At 42.2% G+C, this 26,761-nt stretch overlaps 1 protein-coding gene across 8 annotated transcripts in view; it reads left to right on the forward strand.

The window, feature by feature from the left end:
* The window catches only part of CELF2 (CUGBP Elav-like family member 2), a 555,810-nt gene that overhangs the window by 121,806 nt on the left and 407,243 nt on the right, over positions 1–26,761 (forward strand). For all 8 annotated transcript variants that reach the window (XM_042230301.2, XM_060397192.1, XM_060397193.1 and 5 more), the window contains exon 2: positions 8,589–8,624. In XM_042230301.2, coding sequence (XP_042086235.1) covers positions 8,589–8,624 — 36 coding nt within the window. The remainder of the gene's footprint in view (positions 1–8,588; positions 8,625–26,761) is intronic.

A 26,761-nucleotide genomic window follows, 5' to 3' on the forward strand; every position in this document is an offset into this window, starting at 1 on the left:
GATTTTGTTCTTAAGGCCCGTGAGTACAAGAGCAGAGCCAGAGGCACGCATTTGTGGCTGTTTTATAAGAAGAGTACTAAAATAATCTGAAGAAATCTGCAGCCCAAGCAAATCTTAGCCAGGACTCTGAGTCGGACTGGCCTATTCAGAAGGAAAGAGCTTCCATGGTGCCTCAACAGTAGAGAACCTGCCTGCTAATGCAGGAGACTTGGGTTCAATCCCTGGGTCTGGAAGATCCCCTGGAGAAGGAAATGGCAACCCGCTCCAGTATTCTTGCCTGGGAAATTCCATGGACAGAGGAGCCTGGCGGGCTACAGTCCATGGGGTCGCAAAAAGTTGGACATGACCAATGAACTAAACAACAGTGCCAATTCAGAAGGAGGCTGGATACATCAGTGATTAGATTAAGTTAATCTTCATGCAGCCAATCTTCTGGCAACCCACATCCCATGTCTGCCTGCTCCCACATGCTAGTTCCCAGTAACCCCCTGTATGACTCTGTTTCCTGAGGATTTGGTGGGCAGAAGTCCCATCTCACCTTGGTGGCTGCCCTCAGCCTGAGTTAAATACTTAAGTGATGTAAAGAGAGACTCCACCTGGTGGACTATAAACTCAGGCATGGTGGGTTTAACCCCTGCGAGCACAGACGAGGCAGAAGGAGCGTGAAGTGATACCTCTTGTGAAGCAGTTCTGCAGGCGGGACCACTTCTGTGGATGCTGCCGGCTGATATCTCATTCACTTCCACGCCAGAGTGGACTTGAGAGGCTGGCCGGCCTCTTAGCGATATGAAGTGTCTCTTGTCGAAACCTGCAGTTTTCTAAGTGACTGGGTGAGTTTCTCTGAGGATCTCGTCTCCCCTTTTAGTTTATCAGTATTTAGAAAGTACAGGTCCAGACTATCATTTCTTTAAGTTACCTCATATTGCCTGCTCCATTCACTGGGTACCAGTGAATAACTGATGGGAAAAAAAGAGAGATGAAATGCAATAGGGCAAAGGAAAGAAATAGACATAAGAAATGCAGGTGGAGGTAGAAGTCGTTGCGTTTCATGCCTTCATATATTCAGTCTCCTTTCTGTAGCAATAGCCCCCCTATGGAAATAATAGCCCCCCTGTGACTCCTACTATTATGTATTGATACTATCTCCTACCTTGCCTCGTTCTTCTTCATGATATATGCTGCGTAATGCCATGTGCTGTCATATCCGAGTCTTTGTGACCTCATGGACTGTAGCCTGCAAGCTTCCTCTGTCCCTGGGATTTTCCAGGCAAGAATACTGGAGTGGGTTGCCATTTCCTACTCTAGGGGATCTTCCCGTCTCAGGGATTGAACCCACTACTCCTGTGTTTGCTGCATTGCAGGCAGATTCTTTATCCACTGAGCCATCGGTGAAGCCTACGTAAGGGGGTCGTAAATATCTGTTTGCTTACTTGTTTTTTGTCTGTCTCCCGCTTCTAGATTGTACAATTTCCAACAACGGGGCCATGTTTTGTGGTTGTTCTCTGTTCTAGCACAGAACCCAGAATAAATGAGTGGATGTAAAGTATGTATACATCAGATCCGGCAGATGCTGAGAGCAAGCAAGGGAGCATAGTGACCACAAGCATGGGCGTTGGGGCCAGAGTGCCTGTGTCCATCACTAGCTGTTTGGCCTTAGGAAGCTATTTAGCATTTTCCTGTCTCATTTTCCTCATCTCTATTGTAGTTGGAATCATAGTAACCACGTCATGAGGCTTTTAAATGAGTTAAGTGAGTGAATGCATGTAAATGGCCTAGAATAATGGCTGGTATTAAATAAGAGCCCAGTTATAATGTGAGTTATGCTGTGTGAGTGTGTGGTGTGTGTATGTGTGTAGGTTTCACCATGTAAGAGTAATTGCTTGCATTTATACACACAAGCACACGCACATTTTAATTATGGGAGTAAAAACTGAGGAAGGATAAAGTGATAGAGAAGAAATGAAGGGCCGAAATAAAGAGATTATAAATTCAGAGAAATTATCAGAAAGAAAAACGTTGGGATGAGTGGAAGGAGAAGTGTCTTTGACTTTATCAGAGAAGACACTTTAATCTCTAAGGTGTTTTAGACTTCCCAGACTTGAGGTTCACCATGTAGGAAAAAAACTGAACTGTTCTAAATTGATATATGAATTTGTAATGATGCCTTGAAGCTAATCTTTTTTATCTGTGTATTATTTGGAAATAGATCCAGCTTTAAAGGCCCACAGTTTGCCCCAAGCACTGGGTGACCAAAAAAAAAAACAGACAAGGAAAAGAATAAAATCTAGTTTATGTAGTACTTTTACCCTTACCTCTTATGACTAGAACATTAAATAATTTACAGGGCCAGGCAATAAAAATAAAAGGTATTCTAACATTTTTTTTTTTTTTTTAGTCTTTGTACTTTTGGGAGAATCAGAGGTGCCAATGGAGAGAAACAGTCCAAGTCTTAAAAATATTTATCATGCTGACACACAATTAACAGGGGGGTTCTCATGTCCTCTGTTTTATAGTTGTCAGCTAATTTTGGAAACTGGCAAGCTGCACAGAAATAGATAGCTCTTGCTTCAACACGTCCTAAAAAAAGAACTGTTTGCATAGTTCAAGAATGGGATGGGATAGGAGAGGATGAGGAAGACCGCTATTTCAAACAGCTAAGAAGAGCTGGCATCACCCTGGCAAATGTTCTACATGTTTAAAATTAAAATCGTTTTTAAGAATTGCTAAGTAATCTACAAAAACTATAAAATACACATGAGACACTTGTCTGCTTTTGAAAATACTTGTCTCTTCTAGTTTACTTTTTCCCCTCTTTGGTAAAATGGAATTTATAGCCCAACTTCAAATTTGCAGAAAGCTTTCCTGTTTGTTCACATTGATGATTGATCCAGCAACTCTAGATCAAAGGGCAGCATTATTATTCCATTCTGGGACTTAGCAACCCCATAAGGCAGAAAGAATCGCCCAAGGATATCAACCTATCAGAAGTGAACGCCCTCCATCATTTTGGTCTATTTCTTAGCCCCTAGGACAGCTCTGTTCCTCAGAACAGATGACTTCACTTTGTCATCTTTTTCATCTTTGTTTTCGTTCAGTTTTTAGCATTCCACTCTCTTCTTGAAATTAGATTATCTTGATCATGACAACTAAGGAAAGAAAATTAGTGCAATTAAACTCTAAATATTGCTATAACTAAAATGGACATTTTAGAAAATTAAGAAACTGGAATTACCTGTCAGCAGACAGTGATTGATGGTTCTCTTGCATGCCTATTTATTGAGTGTCTGGTAGGTGCCAGGCACTGAGTATCCAAAACCTTGAACAAGAAGCGATCTTTGACTTAGCAGAGCTTTCACTAGTGGAAAACTCAAAACTATTCACCACTTAATACTTTACATAATGTCCTTTACTGGAGTGTAAACACTTGGAAAGAAGGATCAGGGTTTATTTCTTCTTGGTGCCACTGAAAGCACCCAGCACAGTTTGTGCTGAACATAGCCTCAGTGCTCAGTGAATATGCTGGTTGAATAAACATTACTGATGAAGATGATTTATGCTTAGAAAGGAGTGTTATTAATGGACATTGTGATCTATATAAGTTTATTGAAAAAGCATCATCCTTATGGCATCTTATTTTCAAAAAGCTTATTTTTTTAGAGCAGTTTTAAGTTTATAGCAAAATTGAGGGAAAGATACAGAGATTTTTCTTATGCCCCCACCCATACTCATGCGTAGCCCCCTCCACTATCAACATCCCCCACCACAGTGGTGCATTTGTTACAACTAATGGACCTACGTTGAAACCAGAGTCCATAGTTTGCATTAGGGTTCAGTATTGTGCATTCTATGGACTTGGACAAATGTGCGTTAACATGTGTCTACCATTATGGTGTCATAAGAGGAGCTTTACTGCCCTAAAATTTTTCCATGTGGCATCTTCTTTAGGTTCTCTCAATTGGGTTATGAAGGAAAATTATATAAAAGATGCTTAGCATATTATGCTACCTTTATTTTCCTCCAGGGTTTCTTTACAAAAGATATAAATTCATGAAATGTGAATAATTCAGATGATTTGTTAGAAATAAAGAATAAAAGTGAACAAATTATTATTTTAAAAGCTCTGGTGTTCTGATGATCTCAAAAAATGGTCATTGGTTGGCGAGTCCTTGCCACATTCTGCCATCAGATACAGTGGTTCTTTCTTTTTTTTTTTCTTTAAATCATGGAGCTACATGCTCCAGAGGAATCATCAGGTTTTGTCAGTAACATAAATTAAACTGTTCACCCATTCATTTATGTTCACCCAAAATTACATTCCTTATGAAGTAACGTCTGTAATTCTAATGTGAGTACATGGCTATATAAAAGATAAATTTTCCCCTGCTAGTACTAAGTGTGTGGAAAGCATAACTTTTTCCTAGCATTTGTCTTTTGCTGTAAAGGCAAGGCAAACACCTTGAGTCTGTGGATGTACTGAATGGAATTCTGCATTGTCTTTTGTGCGTAAATCACACCTATAATTCACCATCTAGGAATTTCTAGTTTACTTAAGAGGAATAAGAACTTGGAGAAACTTGTGACAACCATGTCTTTTTTCTCCACAGTATTTATAGTTGTCTTGCCCCTAGACCTAACTTACCATCAATTTTTCTTAAGCTTGTTGACTGAAAAAAAAAAAAAAGTACAACCTAAAAGTTGAGAATTATGTTTCATTTGGCAGATGAAACTGAAGACTTAAGCCCAGGATGCAGCCTCTCAGATAGCTCTGAGGAACTGCTCCAAAGAGAAGCCAGGATAAATCAGAGTTTTTGCAACAAAGACCAGGTAGTCAAAACATTGAAAGGTTCCTATTAAAGAAAACCAGATATCTCAAGTTAAGGAATTCAGTTCTTCTCTATGTTTGGAAAGATGCAGGAGTCTGGGCTCGCTGAAATCATTCCTTTGACGTGCACCTCGGCTATCTGTGGCCAGTGTCCGTCCTTCCTCATCGTGAGTCTCCCCTGGGCACACTGATGGAGGTGACTGCAGCCGCTGACTGCTGGATGGTAGGCATCCTGTTTGTTTCCCACGCTCGGTCAGAGCAGCTGTGATGTGGTGGCTTGATGGCTGCAGCATCCTTTCTCAGGTGATAGGGAAGGCAACATTTTTTCATTGATAAGCTGCTTGTCATTTTTAATCTTTCCAAAGAACCCAGCTCAGTTTTCCTAGAAACAAGAGCCTTTCAGTGCCTGTCATCATGTTTGTGTGTGCCCAGTTACTCTGTCATGTCCGATTCTTTGCGACCCCATGGACTGTATCCCGCCAGGCTCCACTGTCCATGGAATTTTCTGGGCAAGAATAGTACAGCGGGAGTGCCATGTCCCACTCCAGGGGATCTTCCTGACCTAGGGATCGAACCCAGGTCTCTTGCGCCTCTCGTACTGGCAGACAGATCCTTTACCACTGCGCCACCTCGGAAGCCCTTACATCATGTTAAGTTCGAGATTAAAATGAGTCCCACTAACATAAACAGGTGGGGAACAAGCACAGTGTACTCTTGGTAAGCGTGCAAACTTACGTGATGGTGCAAAGTGGAACAGGCCCTCCTGAGAGGGCTCAGGCACCATGTTCTTCCAACAGAATGGAGATTGCTGGTTAATCCAGGAAGGTTTTGAAGCAGAAGCCAGCTGCAGATATTCGGATTCTGCTGCTCTGCTGCAGTGGTTCCCCACTGAGGGCAGTTTTGCCCCCAGGGGACATTTGGAGACGTTTTGATGGTCACAGTCTGGGAGGGGGAATGCCACGGGCACCCAATGGCAAGGGGCCAGGGATGTTGCTGAACATCCGCAAAGCACAGGACAGTCCCTCACAAGGAAGGATCATTTGGCCCGAAATGTCCTGATAGTGCCCAGATTGAGAAGTACCGCTACTGTGGTTTAAATGGATTTGTGGTAATATAGATCCAATGTAGTTATATTAGATACCACGGGGACTTCCTGGAGAAGGAAGTGACAACCCGCTCCAGTATTTTTGCTGAGAAATCCCATGGGCAGAGGAGCCTGGCAGGCTACATGACAGTCCTTGGGGTCGCAAAGAGTTGGACACAACTGAGTGACTGAGCACACACAGGGGGACTTATTATATTAAAACATGTATCATCTTGGAGCAAAAAAAGGAAAGGGAATTGTACTTTACCCTGGGGTGCTGCTTGCTGTTACTCTGATCAAGTTCTGAATATAAAATTAACCCTTAAGGTCAACAAGTAGGTCAGAAAAGTTCATTAATTCCTTCCTTACAAATTTAATAAGCATTGACTGAGTGTTCATCTATTTTGGTCTCAAGTAATTAATGAAATGATAAATTAAAAAATAGAATTTAAAAGATACTTCTATTGTGATACCATGTTATAAAGGAAGACTGAGGAAGGGGTGCTTCTTAGCTGGGGGAGGAAGGGGTTGGTGTCCACAATTCCAGATTCTGTTTTGAAAGAAAAATTTCTCAGGCAGGCATGAAATTCTTAAATGAGATGAATACGTATGAGGCCTTCAACAATGTAGTGGACAAGGCTTTCGACTGCGGTTTTGTTGAAGGAGTGGAGCATTCTCTCGAAAGCCAATTTTCTATAGCAATGAAGGCCAAAGCTTTAATAGTATGTGGTTATTTGGGAAAGAGCATTTCTATAGGAGCTGAAATTATAATCACTTATATTTTTAAAGCAGCATGGCTCTATGGGAACCAGCCTGTCCCTAAAGTGCCTGGATGCTGTCACAGACAATAGGTGGGAAGGAGTTCTAGAAACTAGGAGGAAGCCCTCTATTTGGATTCAAATGAGTATATAAAGACAATGCAAGTTTCAAGGTGAGATTCTTAACCTAGGATTGACATATTGGCTTTCCGAGGTCCATGAAGCATTATAATTTTTAGACCATGTTGTGTGTATATGGGCATGTCATGTGTATATCATTACTGTTTCCTGCATAAGGTGTTTGTAACTTTTCTAAATTTATATTTAATTGGAGGATAAGTGCTTTACAGTGTTGTGTTGGTTTCTGCCATCCATCAACATGAATCAGCCATAGGGATACACTTGTCCCCCACCTTGAACCTCCCTCCCACCTCCCGCCCCAGGTGTTTGTATCTTTAATGAGAGTCTCTTTTCTTTTCTATTCTAGTGTATTACAAGATATTGAGTATAGCTCCCTGTGCTATACAGTAGGACCTTGTTGTCCACCTATTTTATGCAGAGTAGTCTGTGCCTGCTAATCCCAGACTCCTAACGTATCACCCCTCACCCCTTCCCCTTTGGTAATCATAAGCTTTTTTCTGTGTCTTTGAGTTTGTTTCTGTTTTGGAGATAAATAAGTTCACTTGTGTCATATTTTAGACTCCATTTATAAGTCACATCATATAGTACTTGTCTCTCTCTGTCCAATTTAGCCACTTGGTGTGTTAATCTCTGGTTGCGTCCATGTTGCTGCAAATGACATAGTTTCATTCTTTTTATGGCTGAGTAGGATTCCATTGCATTTGTAGGTACTATCTCTTCTTATGAGAGTCTTAAAGGGATTATATGACATGAAGAAGACTATGCACCACTATTCTAAGAATTATATTTTGCATCCCTCTGTCTCAAGTTCAGCCCACTTCAGCTTTTAGAATATCTCAGCAGTAAGCCTCATCTCCTCCTTCTCCTTGCACCCATTTCTTCCAGGAACACGTCTGTAATCAAAAGATGAGATGTGTAATCGGAACAGGTTAGCTCTGAACTGTGTCTCTGGTCGTTCTTACTCATGTGCTGCAGAACTTCCATCAGTGACTTGTCATTTGTGCCATTTTAATTGTCATAGCATCTGTGATTAATCCTTTGACCTGGTAGGACATTATAAGAAAGAAATGAAAAACAGTGGTGGTGGTGGTTTAGTGGCTAAGTCGTGTCTGACTCTTGTGATCCCACGGACCGTAGCCTGTCGGGCTCCTCTGTCCATGGGATTCTCCAGGCAAGAATACTGGAGTGGGTTACTGTTTCCTTCTCCAGGGGATCGTCCCAACCCAGGGATTGAAGCTGGGTCTCCTGCGTTGCAGGCAGATTCTTTACCACTGAGCTACCCAGTAATCTGCTGTTAAAAGAACTGGATTCTGTGCTGGACATGTTACTTCATAAACCTAAGGCAACAGAGACCAGTACAGAGACCCACACTCAAAGAAATTTGTTCCTAAATGATTCTCGGAAAGAGAAACAGGTGCTTTGTTCAAATGGAAAACATCTAAAATTCGGTTTGGGATTCTTTTCCCTCTTATTTTCCTTTCATATGTTGTACATTTTAAAGTTGAATGCTTTAAAATCAGTTAAGCTCAACCACCAGAAAGCAGGGGCAGATATCTTGCATGCGTGTAGAATTTCCTTGGAAAGTAACCACTGAAACGCTTAGGGGAATTAATCGGAAATGTGATGCGTTGATTTTAAGTTTCTAAACCACTGCAAATACAGTATCCTCTGCACCACCTATATGATACTGGAATGCCTTGGCACGTTAGATTATGGCTTTATTAAACACATATTTATAATTTGTCAAAATAGGCTAATCATGCTTATCTTCTTTTTCTTCCAGAGAGACAACCACAGAATTAGCTGGAAGTCTACCAAGGTGAGCAGTGAGCTTTGTTTATTTTTGTACGTGAGTTCTGATACAGCCCCCTGACAGAAGAGCTGTAGCAGAATGAAGCAGAGGTATTCTTCATTTTCTCTTCCTCATGTTAGATTTTAAGACCTCTGCTTCACCATGTAAATGCCAAAAGTTGGGGATAAGTGATGTAACCAAGAGGTAGTGAAGGTGGTGTCCGTACGTGACTTAGAGAAGTCATTCTTGTCCCATGGAAGTTATATCACATACACCCAGGGGTCCATTGGAGCTATTTTCTCCACAGCCATCATAAAGATGCTGCCTCCTGTGTTATATTCATGGGTATTGACAGTCTAGACATACTGATTTTTTTTTCCCCATGATATCCATTCGTGGTATGGTCTTCAAGGATTTGTAGATTTGTGAAAATTTTGAGCTTGCCCTGAAGAACTTGCATCATGGTTTTGATGATAGCATAAATGCATTTGTAATTCACCTCATCATTTGAATAACTAGTTACTGTCTCACCTGGGAAAGAAATCAGTATATAAATTGATCGATGTCTTTAATGTATTTTGGGTATGTCACTGTTTGACAGAAGACATGATTAACAGCGTGCCGGTTATAGACAGCTAGCCGTCAGAAATGATTACCACTGTCTATTAGGGAAAAGAAAGAAAGAAAGGAGGCAGGAGTGTTCTAAGAGAGATTTTCTGGGTGTCACACAGAGCACCTAGCATCGTGCCTGCGTCCTTGAAGCTGCTTGGTGTCCTTCAGGGAATGAGTGAATAGGGCATGGGGTTTTGCCTGGGAAGTGCTGGAAAAGGAAATGTAGAGGATCTCAAGAAGAAGCGATAGAAAAGCCTACAGAATGTGATGATGAACAGCACTAGGGAGCCGGGGGAGGTCTGACCCGTCGCCGTCGGTTCCAGGACATAAGCTCATGTGGTTGCTTTTTTTTAACATAAAGAAAATCTTTGCTTATAGGATCATAACTGTTATGGCCAGAAAACTGTTTTCTGTGATCCAAACATTTAAATTACTGAATGTCTTCATTTTTTGGATGCCATCTCAAGGCTAGCTTGCAGGGTTAAAAGCGTTTGTGCGTTCTGGTGCGGGTGTCTCCACCGGGTGTGATTGTCCTCTGCTTTCAGTCTGGAAAGAGTCCCGTGTGAAAGACCTGGCATCTCGTCATTTTCTGGGAGACAGAGAGTTGTGTATCTACTCGTGTTTGTGGTGCAGAAGTTAATCCTCGAATAATGAAATGAAGGGTGACTTTTAAACTTTTCTAGAACGGCTAAGGGGTGGGCCACCCCTGTATTGTCAGATAAGACCCATGCAGAACTGTAATCATGAAGATAAAAATTACTCAGATGTCTGCAAAATCTGGTGCACACCCTGAATTCTATTAACTAGCATCCTGTTGTGAATATCAAGTGGCAATTCCCACATCCACCGAGAACAATCTTCGGTTGTCACTGGTTTATGGAGGGAGTCAGCTCACTTCTTGAGTTTTGTGGGAGGTATTTTAGTAATGAGCCTAATTGTTTCTTTCCATGAATTTTTGTTACTTCAATACTGAATCGTGTTGAGAGTAAACACACCACCAATCTCATTCTAACTGCAGCATGCAGTCATTGTAATGTATGGCAGCAAGGGCATGAGAAATGATATGTCAGTTATTTCTCAATTATTCTTCTAATGTAGCCCTGGACATTCTTTTGACTCTCTCTGGGGGCAGTTTAGGACATTATCCACTGACCATTATTTCCCTTCACGTTAACACGAAATAGTGTGACTATTTGATGATGAAAACTTCTCTTGGCATCCCCTCTTCCAGCTGCTAGCGTTTGTTTGTTTGTACCGTCTTATAGAATTCAATCAGGTGTTCAACTCTCAGCCTCTTTTAGCCTTTTTTTTTCAAATTTCTTCAGCTTGTCATTGGGATAGTGCAAATGAGCCCTGGAAAACCTTAGCGCATTTAGAACAAGACACCTGTCATTACTCTGTTTGTCGGCTAATGATTAGTGGAATGTGACACATTGGAGGTTTTATCCTTTTAGTCATAAAAGTGTGCTTCAGTGGTGACATCTAGGAAAAATGGAGAATTGTGACTCAGGCACCTGCTACCTTGTGATATGTAGCTGGAAAGGAAGACAGTGGCGTTTTATAGCAGGTTTATGTTTTGGGTTTCCTTGGCTTTGATTATCTTGAAATTTTCAGAAAGACCATCTACAAAAATTGCACAAAGATGAGATATTTCAACTTTAATTGCTTTACACAGCTGGCCACTGATTGATACTCTTCTGTGAAATGTACAGCTCGTATAGCAGTGGGTCCTCTCTTGGCTGTTAAAAATGGGTTGAGGTTGAGATGAGGTGTATGCACGAGGTACTTGAACAGACACCTGGTTTTGTCTTTCATCACTAATGATAACCTAAATGTGCTTTTGGAATTCTTACCATTGCTGAAATTAAAGCCTAGTTATGATATGTCATCAGAAAAAATTGGACTATATGAGTAACATGCACTAAGCATTGTGATCATATTATAAATATTAAAACCAGTGTTCTTGTCAGGATTAAAACAAATATTTAAACTGGCGACGTGTTCTACTCATGCTGTCCTCTTAATCTTGAGGTGTTCTGGAAAAGGAATGTATGAGTCCGTTTCCTGAGCTCTAAAAAGGATCATTTCTAATCTTACATAAGACTTCATGCTTTTATTTTGCTGTAGCAAAGATCAATTTAGCAATTGGAACAATTGTTTTTCTCCATTACAAGCATGTCTTTCAAGCTCTCTTTTAATGTGCAGGGTGTTTAGCTTCAGTACAGTTCAGTTCAGTTCAGTTCGGTCGCTCAGTCATGTCCGACTCTTTGCGACCCCATGAATCACAGCACGCCAGGCCTCCCTGCCCGTCACCAACTCCCGGAGTTCACTCAGACTCACGTCCATTGAGTCTGCGATGCCATTCAGCTATCTCATCCTCTGTTGTCCCCTTCTCCTCCTGCCCCCAACCCCTCCCAGCATCAGAGTCTTTTCCAGTGAGTCAACTCTTCGCATGAGGTGGCCAAAGTATTGGAGTTGCAGCTTTAGCATCATTCCTTCCAAAGAAATCCCAGGGCTGATCTCCTTCAGAATGGACTGGTTGGATCTCCTTGCAGTCCAAGGGACTCTCAAGAGTCTTCTCCAACACCACAGTTCAAAAGCATCAATTCTTCAGCACTCAGCTTTCTTCATAGTCCAACTCTCACATCCATACATGACTACTGGAAAAACCATAGCTTTGACTAGATGGACCTTTGTTGGCAAAGTAATATCTCTACTTTTCAATATGCCATCTAGGTTGGTCATAACTTTCCTTCCAAGGAGTAAGCGTCTTTTAATTCTATGGCTGCAGTCACCATCTGCAGTGATTTTGGAGCCCAAAAAAATAAAGTCTGACACTGTTTCCACTGTTTCCCCATCTATTCCCCATGACGTGATGAGACCGGATGCCATGATCTTCATTTTCTGAATGTTGAACTTTAAGCCAGCTTTTTCACTCTCCACTTTCACTTTCATCAAGAGGCTTTTAGTTCCTCTTCACTTTCTGCCATAAGGGTGGTGTCATCTGCATATCTGAGGTTATTGATATTTCTCCCGGCAATCTTGATTCCAGCTTGTGCTTCTTCCAGCCCAGCGTTTCTCATGATGTACTCTGCATAGAAGTTAAATAAGCAGGGTGACAATATACAGCCTTGACGTACTCCTTTTCCTATTTGGAACCAGTCTGTTGTTCCATGTCCAGTTTTAACTGTTGCTTCCTGACCTGCATATAGGTTTCTCAAGAGGCTAATTAAATCATGGTGAAACCCCAGTTGTTCAGGCAGAATGGAGATACTAACTTAGTTATGATAAACTGGAGTTTAAGTATAAAGGATGCCTATACAGAGGAATAACTTTATTATGGATAGCAGAGTGAAGGTGTCAACAAAGTGTTTATTAACAGAGGTTTTACTCTGAACTTGCAATATTAGTGGCTGTTTTTGGAAAAGAGAGAGCTTTTTAATTCCTTAAACATAATCTACTGTTTCTCAACATAAACTAAACAGAATAGAAAATAAAGCTATTTAATAGACCCTAATAGGAGCATCTTGAAGATGCCAGTAGAGATTCATGAGCAGTTTTTAAAGCTCAACACCCAGAAGTCAGGATGCTCTTTGAAAAACATGAAGGATTGGTAAATGAAGCTTACAATAATTAAATACATAAATAAGATAACTATTTTTAATGGATTTTAGCAGAAACCAATGGAGGCAGGGGCCAAAGATTAAAGTTCTAAAAGATACACAGTCTTTTTCTTCTATTTGACTTATTTATTTAATATTTATCTGTTTATTTGGCTGCAGCAGGTCTTAGTTGAGGCACATGGGAGCTTTGATCTTCATTGCAGTGTACGGGATCTCTTAGTTGCAGCATATGAGATCTGTTCCCTGGCCAGGGATCAAACCTAGGCCCCTGCACTGGGAGCACAGAGTCTAGCCAGGGAAGTCCCTTTTCTTCTACTTTAATCTTGTAACTTAATCTTTTTCAGTGCTTTCTCAGAGGAGGTTTGGAAACATAAGCATTCAGTGGGAACAATTTTTTTTTTAAGCCTTTTAACACCCAAGGCTAAGAACATCAGTATATACCATCAGATTATCATTTGAGCTTCTCTACCAACAAGTTGACTGTGTGGATCACAATAAACTGTGGAAAATTCTGAGAGAGATGGGAATACCAGATCACCTGACCTGCCTCCTGAGAAATCGGTATGCAGGTCAGGAAGCAACAGTTAGAACTGGACATGGAACAACAGACTGGTTCCAAATAGGAAAAGGAGTACGTCAAGGCTGTATATCGTCACCTTGCTTATTTAACTTCTATGCAGAGTGCATCATGAGAAACACTGGGCTGGAAGAAACACAAGCTAGAATCAAGATTGCCAGGAGAAATATCAATAACCTCAGATATGCAGATGACACCACCCTTATGGCAGAAAGTGAAGAGGAACTAAAAAGCCTCTTGATGAAAGTGAAAGAGGAAAGTGAAAAAGTTGGCTTAAGCTCAACATTCAGAAAATGAAGATCATGGCATCTGGTCCCATCACTTCATGGGAAATAGATGGGGAAACAGTGGAAACAGTGTCAGACTTTACTTTTTGGGCTCCAAAATCACTGCAGATGGTGACTGCAGCCATGAAATAAAAAGACACTTACTCCTTGGAAGGAAAGTTATGACCAACCTAGACAGCATATTCAAAAGCAGAGATATTACTTTGCTGACTAAGGTCCATCTAGTCAAGGCTATGGTTTTCCTGTGGTCATGTATGGATGTGAGAGTTGGACTGTGAGGAAGGCTGAGCACCGAAGAATTGATGCTTTTGAACTGTGGTGTTGGAGAAGACTCTTGAGAGTCCCTTGGACTGCAAGGAGATCCAACCAGTCCATTCTAAAGGAGATCAGCCCTGGGATTTCTTTGGAAGGAATGATGCTAAAGCTGAAACTCCAGTACTTTGGCCACCGCATGCAAAGAGTTGACTCATTGGAAAAGACTCTGATGCTGGGAGGGATTGGGGGCAGGAAGAGAAGGGGACAACAGAGGATGAGATGGTTGGATGGCATCACAGACTCGATGGACGTGAGTCTGAGTGAACTCCGGGAGTTGGTGATGGACAGGGAGGCCTGGCGTGCTGTGATTCATGGGGTCGCAAAGAATCAGACACGACTGAGCGACTGAACTGAACTGAACTGAACTGAACCAAGAAGTTAGAACTTGGTTGGTGTGACTATCAGAGACAAAAGTCACGGCATGGCAGTTTCACTTATGAAATTTTGATCTTCAGTTATAGGTCTTTATTATCTGAAATTTGAACTCAGCATGTTTCATATAGTGGAAGGGCAAGGCTGAACTCTGATTGACCAGATTTCTCAGTCAGGAGTGTCACTGATCAGGTAGCAGTGCAGGGAAAAGGTGGAGACAAAGAGAATTAAAGAAATATCTGGCGGCTCAGCTCACCATGTATGCACCATGGGTTTTCAGTTAGATGTTCGGTCCCCTGTGGGGGCTTTGGTAGGTAAGACAATCTCATATTTCTCATAGTCCTCAATTAAGTTGCTGTCGTCTGAAAGACCTTTAGCAATTAGAAGATAAGAATGTTGGAGACGCGAGAAGCAAAGGCAACAAAAGCAGAAGTAGACAAGAGCAGGTCTGCATCTTAGAGGCGCTTCTGCAAAGCAAAGGACATGATCAACAGAGTGAAAAGACAAACTGTAGAATGGGAGGAAATAATTGCAAATCACGTCTTCTAAGGTTTAATATCCAAACCATGTAAAGAACTCACACAACTCAATAGCAAAAAAATTCAACAGTCTGATTTTTAAAATGGGCAGAGGACCTGAATAGACATTTTTCCCAAGAAGACATACAGATGGCCAACAGGTACATGAAAAGATGGGCAACATCACAAATCATCCAGGAAATGCCAGTCAAAACCACAATGAGCTATCACCTCACACTGGTTAGAATGCCTTTCATCAAAAGACAACTTAACAAGCCTTGGTGAGGATGTGAAGGAAGGGAATCCTCGTGCGCTGTTGATGGGAGTGTAAATTGGTGCAGCTACAATGGACAATTGTATGGAGAATCCTCAAAACATTAAAAATAGAACTACCACATAATCCAGCATTACTGCTTCTGAGTATCCAAAGGAAAGGAAAACCGAATTTCAAAAAGATATCTGCACTCCCATGTTCATTGCAGCAATGTTCACAACAGCCAAGACGTGAAAGCAACCCAGGTGCCTATCAGTAGATGAACGGATAAAGAAGTCACAGTATGCACGTTCACTGGAATATGATTTGCCCACGAGAAAGTAGGAGTTCTGCCGTTTGTGACAGCACGGGTAGACTTGGAGGGCATTATGCTAAGTGAAATAAGCCAGACAGACAAAGACAAATACTGCATGATATCACTTATATGTGGAATCTTTAAAAAAGCCACAATAAAACAATTTGAAAGTCAAACACATAGAAAGTAGAAAACTGGTTGCCAGCACCCGGTGGGGACAGGGTTAAGGAAATATGGGGGAAAATGCTGCTAGTTCCAGACCAATCTCATACTAATTAATCTAGAGCTGATGAATATTTCTTATTTTCCTTATTATCCCTAAGAAAGAACAGTTTTCCCAGCTTCCTGGGACCCAGGTCTGTTGCAGTTTGATATTTACAAAAGCCACCATTTATTAATTAATTCAACAAAGGTGCATTGAACACTACTTATATGCAAAGAATGGTTATAGGCTCTGTGGTGGAAAACAAACTGATCACTGTCTCTTCTCCTAAGATACATAGTCTAGGATAGCAGGGAGAGATAATCACGGTGCTGGGTGGAAAGTGTTTAATGCCATAAGAAGGGTAGAAAGACATGTAAGCAAGCAAAAGGTACCAGGGAATTTCAGAAGTGAGATGGACCACCTCTAATTGGAAGAAGCAAGGACAGCCTTGTGAGTCAACCTTCTGAGCAGGGCTTGGACAGATGGCTCAGGTCTGACCATATGGCGGTGCAGGGGGCTGTGTGCCCCACACAGAGGGAACATCATCACCCAGAGGAGGTGTGCAGGGGACAGGAAATGGTGCCATCTTGTTGGATGGAGTGCAGAGACAAGAAGAGGCACTTGGAGATCACTTGATGTGAAGGGTTTAGACACCAGTCTGAGGAGCTGTTCTTCTCTTTGATTATTATTCATCCAAGAAGAGTTCTAAACTGTTGTTTAATAAGAGTCATCTGGGCAAATTGACGGAATGGATTTAGGGAAAGAAAAAAAAAGTTGGATATTCTCCATAGGGGACCCCACGGGACTCCCAGACCTTACAATCCCTAGAGCTCCCCTCTCTCAGAGTCACTGTTTGGCTAACAATAGAAAACAAGCCCTCTGGTTTAAGTGATTGTTTTCCAAACCTTACACTACCCAATTTCCTGCTTATAGCACCCACTGTAAGTTATACTGCACACTGACTCTGTGGCCACAGTTGCAGTTGGTAAGAAGTATTCTTTTTCCTTGCCCCAACCCCCACCTCCTTATCTTTTACAGTGCATCCCACCCCACCCCCTACATTCATGAAAGTGAAAGTGAAAGTTTGTGACCCGTAGACTGTAGCCCACCAAGCTCTTCCATCCATGGGATTCTCCAGGCAAGAATACTGGAGTGGGTTGCCATTTCCTTCTCCAGGGCATCTTCCTGACCCAGGGATCGAACCCAGGCCTCCCACATTGCAGGCAGACACTTTAACCTCTGTACCACCAGGGAAGCCCTTAAATACAAGAATACAGTCTCTCAGAAAACCTCCTATAGAGACACAGAACTTCAGATCCAAGTACTAACATCAAAGATTTCAAGGGAGGAAAGGAAGCCAGGTTGAAAGAAGGGGGAGGAGGCAGGAGAGGGGATACGAAAAGGGTGGCCTTATAGACGTCTCCTGCCACCTACAGATACCCAGGCATTATGGGACTTTTCCCTGGACCTCCAGAGAAGGGAGGACTGGAACTCGGCCCTACCAGAAATCAGACCAGAACCAGAATTCGAGTTCTCTGCCAAGAGGAGGTGATCAGTCTCCAATCCTCAGCTCAGGCTGAGGGCCCTTCGACCAGATTCCTGTGTCCAGGACCAGGGGACTAGAAAAACAGGGAAGGATAGGAAGGGTTAAGGAGAGGAAAGAGAGAGGGAAGGGGAGAGGGGTCAATAAAGTCTCTTGTTCCTTGCCAGTTGGGGCACTCTGGCCAGTTGTCTGCATCAGGAGGAGACCAGGGACAAAAGGGTCCCAGTTGCGGCTGCTGGGTCTGGTCCATTGGCAGGCAAGCTGGCCCCTGAGTACCCCAAGTGGTCAGGATGTCAGTCTCAGCAAAGAAGAGTCCTGCCAGAGTCTCCATTTGTTGCAGGAAGGCAGACCCCTTCTAGGGCCCGAAACTGGGCTGTTGTCTAACACTAGGAAATGAATTGTCTGAGGAGACACATGTGCTGACAAAGCAAGAGATTTTATTGGGAAAGGGCACCCGGGTGGAGAGCAGTAGGCATTCATAGCCTATGACTAAATTTTTTCCTGCTTGAATCTTTCTCTTATAGTATTTTTATTATCTATCCCAGGTTGAAGCCATTTAATAAAAAGCATTGTAGCTTTATCAGGGTAGAAAATGCAGTTTGAGTTTGTAGCTATAGTTCAAGAAATCTGAGAAAACCCATAGTTAATATGGTGACCTTATATATTCTCTCTTTTTCCTCTGCCATTCTCCGCATCTCTTGGTTGTGATGTGCCTCATGTTTACAATGTGACTGCCACAGCTCCAGCCATCACATGGAGACATGATCACATCCAGTGAAGAAGGGCATTTTTTACCATGTGTTCTATTTTAGGGAAGACTTTCTTGCCCATGTCTGAGCTCTTAGGGAGGGGAAATTGGGTTTCTGGTATTTGCAGCCTTTATGTTAGGAGACATATTCTGCCATTAAGAAGAAAGGAAGAAGTCAAGGTAGGGGGAAAATGGCTTTACATGCTTAGAAAGTGGTATCTGCCACAAGAACTCTTTTTCTTACTCAATCCTCAGCCTGTTTCAGCTGGGTGGGTTTCTAACCCTTTCTTTCTGCTATACTGGCCTGATCAAGGTCAACAGCACCCTCCGTCCAGCAAAGTCCAGTGGCCATTTATCTGTTTTCTTATTTGGTCTCTCAGCTGCCCTCAAAGTCGGGCCTCCATTCTTCATGAAACAGGAACGTTCTGAGTTTCCGGGACAACAGTCTTTCCCAGGTTTCTCCCTCTCTCACTGGCTGGTCTTTCCCAGTCTGCCTGCCTGTTCTTCCTCCTCTGCTGGACTCTATGTGCTGAGCTTCCCAGGGCCTCCCTTGTCCATGTCTCTCTTCATTCATAGAGAGGATGTGGAAAGAGACGTCCTCAAGTTCATCTTAAGAAAGCTAGTTCCCATTCTCATATCTCCACCCTCAACTTCTCCCTTGAGTTTCAGATCTGAATACCCAGTCATCAGTTTAACATCTCTTCTTGGATATATGATCTTGAAGTTGACGTGATGGAAAAGAACCCCGCTTTAAAAACCTGTACTTACTTGGCTGTGTCAGGCCGAAGTTGCGGTGCCCTGGCTCTTTGTTGTGGCCTGGTGCTTCTCTTGAGCTGTGGCATGCAGGCTCAATACTTACGGCACACGGCCTTAGTTGCCCATTCCCAGACCAGGGATCGAATATGTATCTGCTGCCTTGCAAGGTGGATTCTTAACCACTGGACCACCAAGGAAGTCCCTCAAAAAGAACTTTTAAATCTACCCCCAACCACCTTAACGTCAGGCACCCAACTGTTGAAAGGAGAATCCTTTAGTCATTTATTTTATTATTATTATTATTTTTTTAGTTTTTTATTTTTTAAATTTTAAAATCTTTAATTCTTACATGGATTCCCAAACATGAACCCCCCTCCCACCTCCCTCCCCATAACATCTCTCTGGGTCATCCCCATGCACCAGCCCCAAGCATGCTGTATCCTGCGTCAGACATAGACTGGCGATTCAATTCTTACATGATAGTATACATGTTAGAATGCCATTCTCCCAAATCATCCCACCCTCTCCCTCTCCCTCTGTTATTGTCTTTCTTTTTCTCATACTTAACAGACCATCCATCAGCCAAGTCTATTGACTCAGTCTCAGATTTCATCTTTAATTTGGGCACTTTCTCCATCTTTTTCTAAGCCGTCGTAGACTCCCACTTGTACTATTAAAATGTCCCCTAACTGGTCTTCCATTTCCTCTTTTGCAAATCATTCTTCACATGGCAGCCGAAGAGATCTTTGAAAAGTCATCACTCAAACCACATTGCTTTTGGCTTCAAAGTGAGCACGTTTGCTCTTGCTGGGAATAAAGTCCGCACAGTGTGCCTTGGCATCCGAGAAGCTCCGTGGGCTGCGTCTACAACCTCATTGCCTCCTGCTCTCCCTCTCCTCTCCTTTGTTGCTGACCCACTGGCCTGTCTTCCCTCTTACTTCTGCAGAGATCCTGCCTCTGACCACTCTAAGCAGTCCCCTCTGTAGCGAAGTTGCAGTCACGTTGCCATATCATAGTGCCCACAGAGGAACTGTTATTATGCGGTCGTTTATTTGTCCATTTACCTATTGTCCGTTCCCCTCCCTTCACCCCCAGAACAGAATCTCCTTTGGCTTTCTTGCTTATTCCTCCGTTCACAGGACTCCCAACAGAGATGGCAGCCAGTCGATGTTTGCGGAGTGACCATGTGAGCCCCCATTTTAGAGAGAAGAAAACTGAGGACCTGTCTCTCTGTCTTCATTTCTTTGTCTGCCTGAAAGTCTCTTATCATCTCCCAACCTATCTTTTTCTTTTTCTCCTTCCCCAACCAACCTATCCCTTACACATCCCCTATACAAGGTGGCAAAGTACAGCCAGTTTCCTGTTTTTATCAATAAATTTTTATTGGGACACAGCCAAGCGCATCTATTTACATATTGCCAATGTCTGGTTTTGTGCTACCAACTCAGAGCTGAGTGGTTGTGGCAAAGACTGCATGACCCAACAAGCCAAAAACATCCCTTATTTCGTTTTATAGAAAAAGTTGACCAAGCCATGCTCCAGACGCATCTTAGATGCGTTTCTGCTCTGAAGTCGTCTCTGTCCAGAAGGGTTCCGTGCCTCTCCTGTAGTTTCCAGAGGCCCAAGTGCTAACCCCTATGCTAGCATCCGTATCATTGATAATAGAGTTCAATAGAGGACTTTTAGATCTCCACTAATTAGGAAATGCATTGAGATCCCACTATTGTTCATCGTTTTTCCTCCATGTCTAACAGTGCCTGGAACGTAGGAAACCCTTAATTAATATTTACATAAGTCTTGGAGTGAATAGATGATTGAATGAATGAATGAAAGTTTGGATTGGGAAGTATCCTGGTCTGGTGGTGCTTTTATCACAAAATACCAGAGCCTGGGTGACTTAAACTTCTCTGTTTCTCACAGTTCTGGAGACTGGGAGGTCCAAGACCAAGGTGCTGGCAGATTCAGCATCTGAGTGAGAGCCAGCTTTCTGGTCTACTGCCTGCTGCTGTCTTTCTCTACCCTCACCAGGTGGGGGTGGGGGAGGGTAAAGAAGGGGAGAAAGAAGAGCCATCTCACTGGTCTCTTCTGATCCCCACCCTAATGACCCTAGCTAAACCCCATCACCTCCCAGCCCCATCACACTGGGCTGTAGGATTTCAACATATGAATTTTGCAGGCTTCCCTGGGGGCTCAGTGGTAAAGACCCTGCCCGCCAATGCAGGAGACTCGAGTTTGATCCCTGGATCAAGAGGGTCCTCTGGAGAAGGAAATGGCAACTCGCTCCAGTATTCTTGCCTGGGAAATCCCATGGGCAGAAGAACCTGGCAGGCTGCAGTCCATGGGGTCGCAAAGAGTCAGACACAGCTTAGTGACTAAACAACAACAACGTATGAATTTGGGGGGTGGGGGGACACATTCAGTTCCTGAGAAGAAAGGAGGGAGGAAGCATTGGAGAAACTTCACAGACTACCAGTCTTAGACCAGATATATGATTTCTGTGTTCGATCACCCTTCTCACTCTGCTCTTGCCAACCAGAAAAATTCATCTTGTTGGCTGGAAACTTATAAACTTAAATTTGACTGTTACCAGGCTGCTCAGAGCTGTTGCTCTTGAGTCTGTTAGCACAGAGGTTAAGAGACTGGGCTTTGGGCTCAGACATGCTTTAATCTTGTGTTTGTACTTTCTTAATCATGTGACCTTGAATAAGTGAGTTAATATCTCCGTCTCAGTTTTTATTTGAAAATTTGGAAAAATTATGCTACCCATCTCATAGTGTCACTGAGAGAAGATAATCTATCCAGAGTATTTAGCCCGGCACCCAAGGAGTAAGCAGTAGATGGTAGCTTTTAAAGTGGTGGATTCAGAGGTAGCTTAATGCTCATTATTTGGGTTGTGCTTCTATTGAGACAAGATGCCTTGTTGCCTTACAAGAAGCACTCTGGTGAAGTGGTTCAGCACCTACACTCTGGAGACAGACTTCAACATATGTTCAAATCCCTGTTCAGCTCCTTACTTGCTCCGTGATCTTGGGTAAGTTTCTTCACCTCTCTGTGCCTCGTTTTGTTTATCTGTAAATTGGAACTTATTATAGGAACAGTTGTTCAGAGAATGAGATAAAGTGATAGGTGTAAAGTACGCAAAATAATGCCTACTTTACTTTATTGTAAGGAAATTAGAGTTGCACGCTAGTTGAAATTTGTAATGGGGAATGAAGGAGTGTTAAGCCACAGGCCATAGAAACCTCTCGTTCAGATATTAATTATTCTGTGGCTAGATCTTTTGCCTTGCTATGGATTATTATTGATCTAAAACAAAATGCCCCAATTATTAAATATAAAATTCCCTTGACCTTGCTATGATACATGAAAATAACAATTACACAGAGAAAGCATATATGCACACATCACCTATCTATCTTGGGCAGCTCTACCAGGAACATGCTTTTCATTGATTCTCCAGATAATCTAAATCAAAACATTTCTTTATGGATGTGTATAAGAGTCCGTAGTGACTGAATTAAATTACACTTGTTTTATAATATAGTGTTCTGATGTGTAACAGACTATCAAAGGAACCATCTTTACAAGGAAAACTTTAGAATATTGTTAAGTTACTCACTGCATGACCTATTTAAACTGCTCAGATTCTTCTTGTAGACTGCATAATTAAATTTTAAATGGAACATGATAAAGAAATTATACTGGCGATCTCCAGAGATTTCGATACCCTATTTGGCTCTTTATAAAAGTGTAGCAAAGGCATACTTTAAAATTTAATAAAGGCCTGCCCTAATTTTTTTTTCCCTTTTAGATTTTCCTTATCTGTTCAGGCATCCAAAGCTGTGTTATATTATCCACAAGTGTTACCTGAAATAAACGATCAAAATAAAAATTCTTAAAAGCACATTTATCCCAATTTGAGAATTCCATTATTTGCGCATGAGAGCTTTTGTGGAGCCGTTGAACTCCTTGAAGATAAAACCTACCATTTCCTGAATTTGTCACCGTAGAGAATTGGGGCTTTATTCATTCTGTTTGTGGAAGCGTTCATATCTTCAGCGCTTCTAGAGCAAAGGGGTAGAAAATGGATTCCAGGAAAGATATAATTTTGCAATTAGAACTCCTTCTTTGCTATGGATAAGTTGCACTTCTTGAGGGGGTTGAAGGAAACACACACACACGCGCACACACAGCCTGTTGGAAGAAGGGTTAATGCAGAGGACAGGAGAATTCTAGGACTAAGCCTCCCGAGAGCTATTGGAGCCTCTTGGGTAAAGAATTCTGTTTCATCACCTTCCATTGTTCATTTTCTTTTGTATTTAAAGGGATGCTGCCAAGATAAAACTACGTTAAATACATTTTCCTCATATTTGCCTGATACTGCTTTGTCATATAAAACATATTAGGAGAAAAGCTTCTCGGTCTTCCCTGAAGGACTGCAGATTTGCCGTCCACTGAGCTTTGACAAAACACCAGGTGGAAGCGTTTCTCTTCCCAGGCAGGATTGGTTTGTTTTTTATTATACCTTCTCAAACATTTGCCTCCATCAGTGTTTGGAATGTTCAAGCTACCAAGATCATATAAATTAACAAAACTCATTTATACATACACACTTTTAAACCTTAGAAACCTTTCTCTTCAGATTAGGTTTTGTAAATGTTTCTATTATGTATTTCCCTTTGCCTTCTTTCTGGCAAATATACAGATTTCCTATTGGGCTCAAACCACTCAAGCATCCAGTGCTGGTTTCATTTTTCAAATAAGCTATATTAAACTCACATGCCACTATATAAAACCAAACTGAGGCAGTGACGCAGGCCAACAGAGAAAATAAATTCACCATTTAGCCTGACTGTTCACCCTAAACCCTCTGCCTGTCACACTTTGAGTGGGGGAGGAAGGACGGCACTTCAAGGAGTGACGCTGAGCTACATAAAGGATGCTAAAGAGAAGTTCATATCCAGAGCAGGATTATCCAGTGAGGAAGTGGAAATTCTGCTTCACCACCACAATATGACATTTGAGACCATCTCCTGGTCAGATTCAGGCTTCCCAGGTGGTGCAGTGGTAAAGAATCCACTTGCCAATGCAGGAGACACCGGAGACATGGGCTCAGTCCCCGGGTCAGGAAGATCCTCTGGAGGAGGAAATGGCAACCCACTCCAGTATTCTTGCCCGGGAAATCCCATGGACAGAGGAGCCTGGCAGGCAATAGTCCATTGGGTTGCCAAGAGTCAGACACAACTATATGACTGGGAACACACACACACACACACACACACACACACACACACACACACACACACACACACTTGGCCAATTCAGATCTATGGAACACGGGTGAGCATCTTCAAAAGTGACACTTGGTCACGTAACTCATTATAATGCACCAGGTTCCCCTTGAGCTCCTTGACGCGAAGGGAAATCATTCCCAAATTAGGCTTTCAGTGAAATAGATTTCAGTGAATAGCTCACAATTTAAAAATATATGTAACGAATAATGAAGATGCTTATGGACATAATAAACAATGAAACTTAAAGATTAATCTGTTGACATTTAATAAGATTGTTATTACTAGTTGCATCACCAAGCACCCGTGTGAGCAAGGAAATTCTTGATATCCTGTGGAGGTGCAAGGTATAATGAACCCTGCTTTTAAGAACCAAGCTATCTAAATGTGGAAATCTGGTTTATAGTAGGAGAAACTATGTTCTTCACTAACTCTCCGTGCCTAGGACAAAGTCTGTCCAATGATGAGATGAAAACATTTCTATTGAATACATTAAGTATCGTTTAAATTGAGCAAGTATTTAAGTTCAGAGGAGAAAGGCAACATTTTTAGGAAGGTGATTAGAAAAATCTCACCACGGAGAATGTAGATCTTCTAGGAAAAGACACAGCAGTAACAAGGCAAAGAGTGAGAAATATGGAGTTCCAAAATGGGGATTGCAGCCAGCTGGTTTCAACCAGATGGTTTGTTGAGAGAATAATGAAATATGAGTTTAGAGGTGTAGGTAGAAGCTGGCTTGCACTCTTTAAAAGGATGAGAGAGTTTTCATTTTGCTTGGCATTGTTTTCAGTGGGCCATTGGAGGTGCTTGAGTTGGATGAACATGTGATTCAAAAAGTGTGTGAGCAAGATGACTCTGATGGTGTCCTGCAAAATGTATTATTCTGGCAAGAGCAGCACAAACCATAAACTCCGAGAGGACTAGGACTAAGTCTCATTTTGTTCATCTCTTTTATCCTCAGCACCTAGAACAGTGCCTACAGGGCGCAGTAGGTGCTCATATATCTGCCAAATGAAATGGTAAATGGATGTGAGGGTTTTTCCAAATAGTTCAAATGAGGATAACAAATGCATGAACTAGACTGATCTTATAGAAAGGGAAAAAAGCAATGACTGATTACAGATAATATTGGAAAACACAAATCAGTATTGCTTGCTGAAACTCAGGTGGTGGAGAAAAAGTTTCCACTTTGGGCATATCATTGGCATCACCCACCAAACCCAGTGAGGGAGGTCTGGAGAGGGCTTGTTGGGAGATGTGAAGCTAGAAAGAGGATTGCTTTATAAGTTTCCCCGGTTTTAGTCGTAAAGAACCCATCTGCCAATGCAGGAGATGTAAGAGTCGCGGGCTCAATCCCTGGGTCAGGAAGATACCCTAGAGTAGGAAATGACAGCCCACTCCATTGTTCTTACCTGGAGAACCCCATGGACAGAGGAGCTTGGCGGGCTACAGTCCACGGGATTGCAAAGAGTTGGACACGACCAAAGTGACTTAGCACGCGCGCACACACACACACACACACACACACACACACACACACACATGAATCTGAGATAAAGGCCAAATATTTTGATGAACATTTCTGGTGGAGGGTGAGGGACACTTGTGGATTTGGAACTGCAGATTTGAGCATTAAGTAATAAAGCATCTTGGGGATTGCTTGCATGAAAATTTAGTTGAAGTCATCTTGTGCACACATGGGTTTTGTGGTTCCCTGTCAGAGTGACATCCTTTGCCAAATTAAGCAAGATGCAAATTTGATACTGAGTCCATGAGGACAAATGATGTTGAAGCAGAGATAAGCATAATACTCTAGTGGTTTTTAGTTCATTCTGCCAATTTCTCAAGAGAATGAATAAAGGACGTTCTCTAGGGTGACTTAATAGACTGTGCCCTCCCCTTAAATGCCCACCTCAATTGCCATCTTGGTTCTGACACTCACCATGAGAACTTGGTACCTGGCACTCCTGGAGGGGTTGGGTTGGCAGCTGAATTCTATATGCTTCCTGCTCCCATTTGGCCTTTCTCATCTTGGCCTGGCGCTTCTGGGCTAATTCCATCGTGTCTGGAGTTTCATCTTTCCTGGGTTCATGCCTGAAGCTCTGGCAGTTGACTGCGTTCAGTTGAGAAAGTCCTATCCAAGTTCAAGTTCCAAGATGCAAGAATCTCTTTAATACCAGGGAGAATGGAAACCCAAGTTCAATGCCACATTTTATCCATTCATTTTGTAACCCGGTTGCAGCATTGCCAAAATGTTACAGATTAAAATATTTTCTATAAAGAAGCCTGTTATTTAGGAATGCTTTGGGACAACATGAAGAATTACGGTTAAGGGAAAATAGGTCATAAAAGCCACCTGGGAGCTGGTTCCCCAGATCAGACCAAGGGCTGTTGCATCTTGTAGATTTTTAATTTTGTTTATGAATATGTATGGCCATTCAAGCATCCTACAGAGATGCCTGTGAGGGTGAAAAAGTTATGTTTCTGTTCTGAGCTCAAGTGAAGGACAATAGTACTTTAGAAAATTGGGAAATGAAACTCTGTGAAAGGAACGTAAGACACAGTGAGATGAAGTCAGAGCAGTTGTGAATTCTCAACCCCGAGAACACAAAGATTTCTTATGTATTTTATTCTTCTCTCTTCCTGTTCCAAGCTCTCAGTGGATCCCTTCCCTTCTCTAATGTATATGTGCATTGTAGTTGACTTTGGTGAAGTAGAAAGCAGCAATAAGATCTTCAGAATGAACAA

Source organism: Ovis aries, chromosome 13 (assembly GCF_016772045.2).
Source record: "Ovis aries strain OAR_USU_Benz2616 breed Rambouillet chromosome 13, ARS-UI_Ramb_v3.0, whole genome shotgun sequence".
Classification (NCBI taxonomy): Eukaryota; Metazoa; Chordata; class Mammalia; order Artiodactyla; family Bovidae; genus Ovis; species Ovis aries.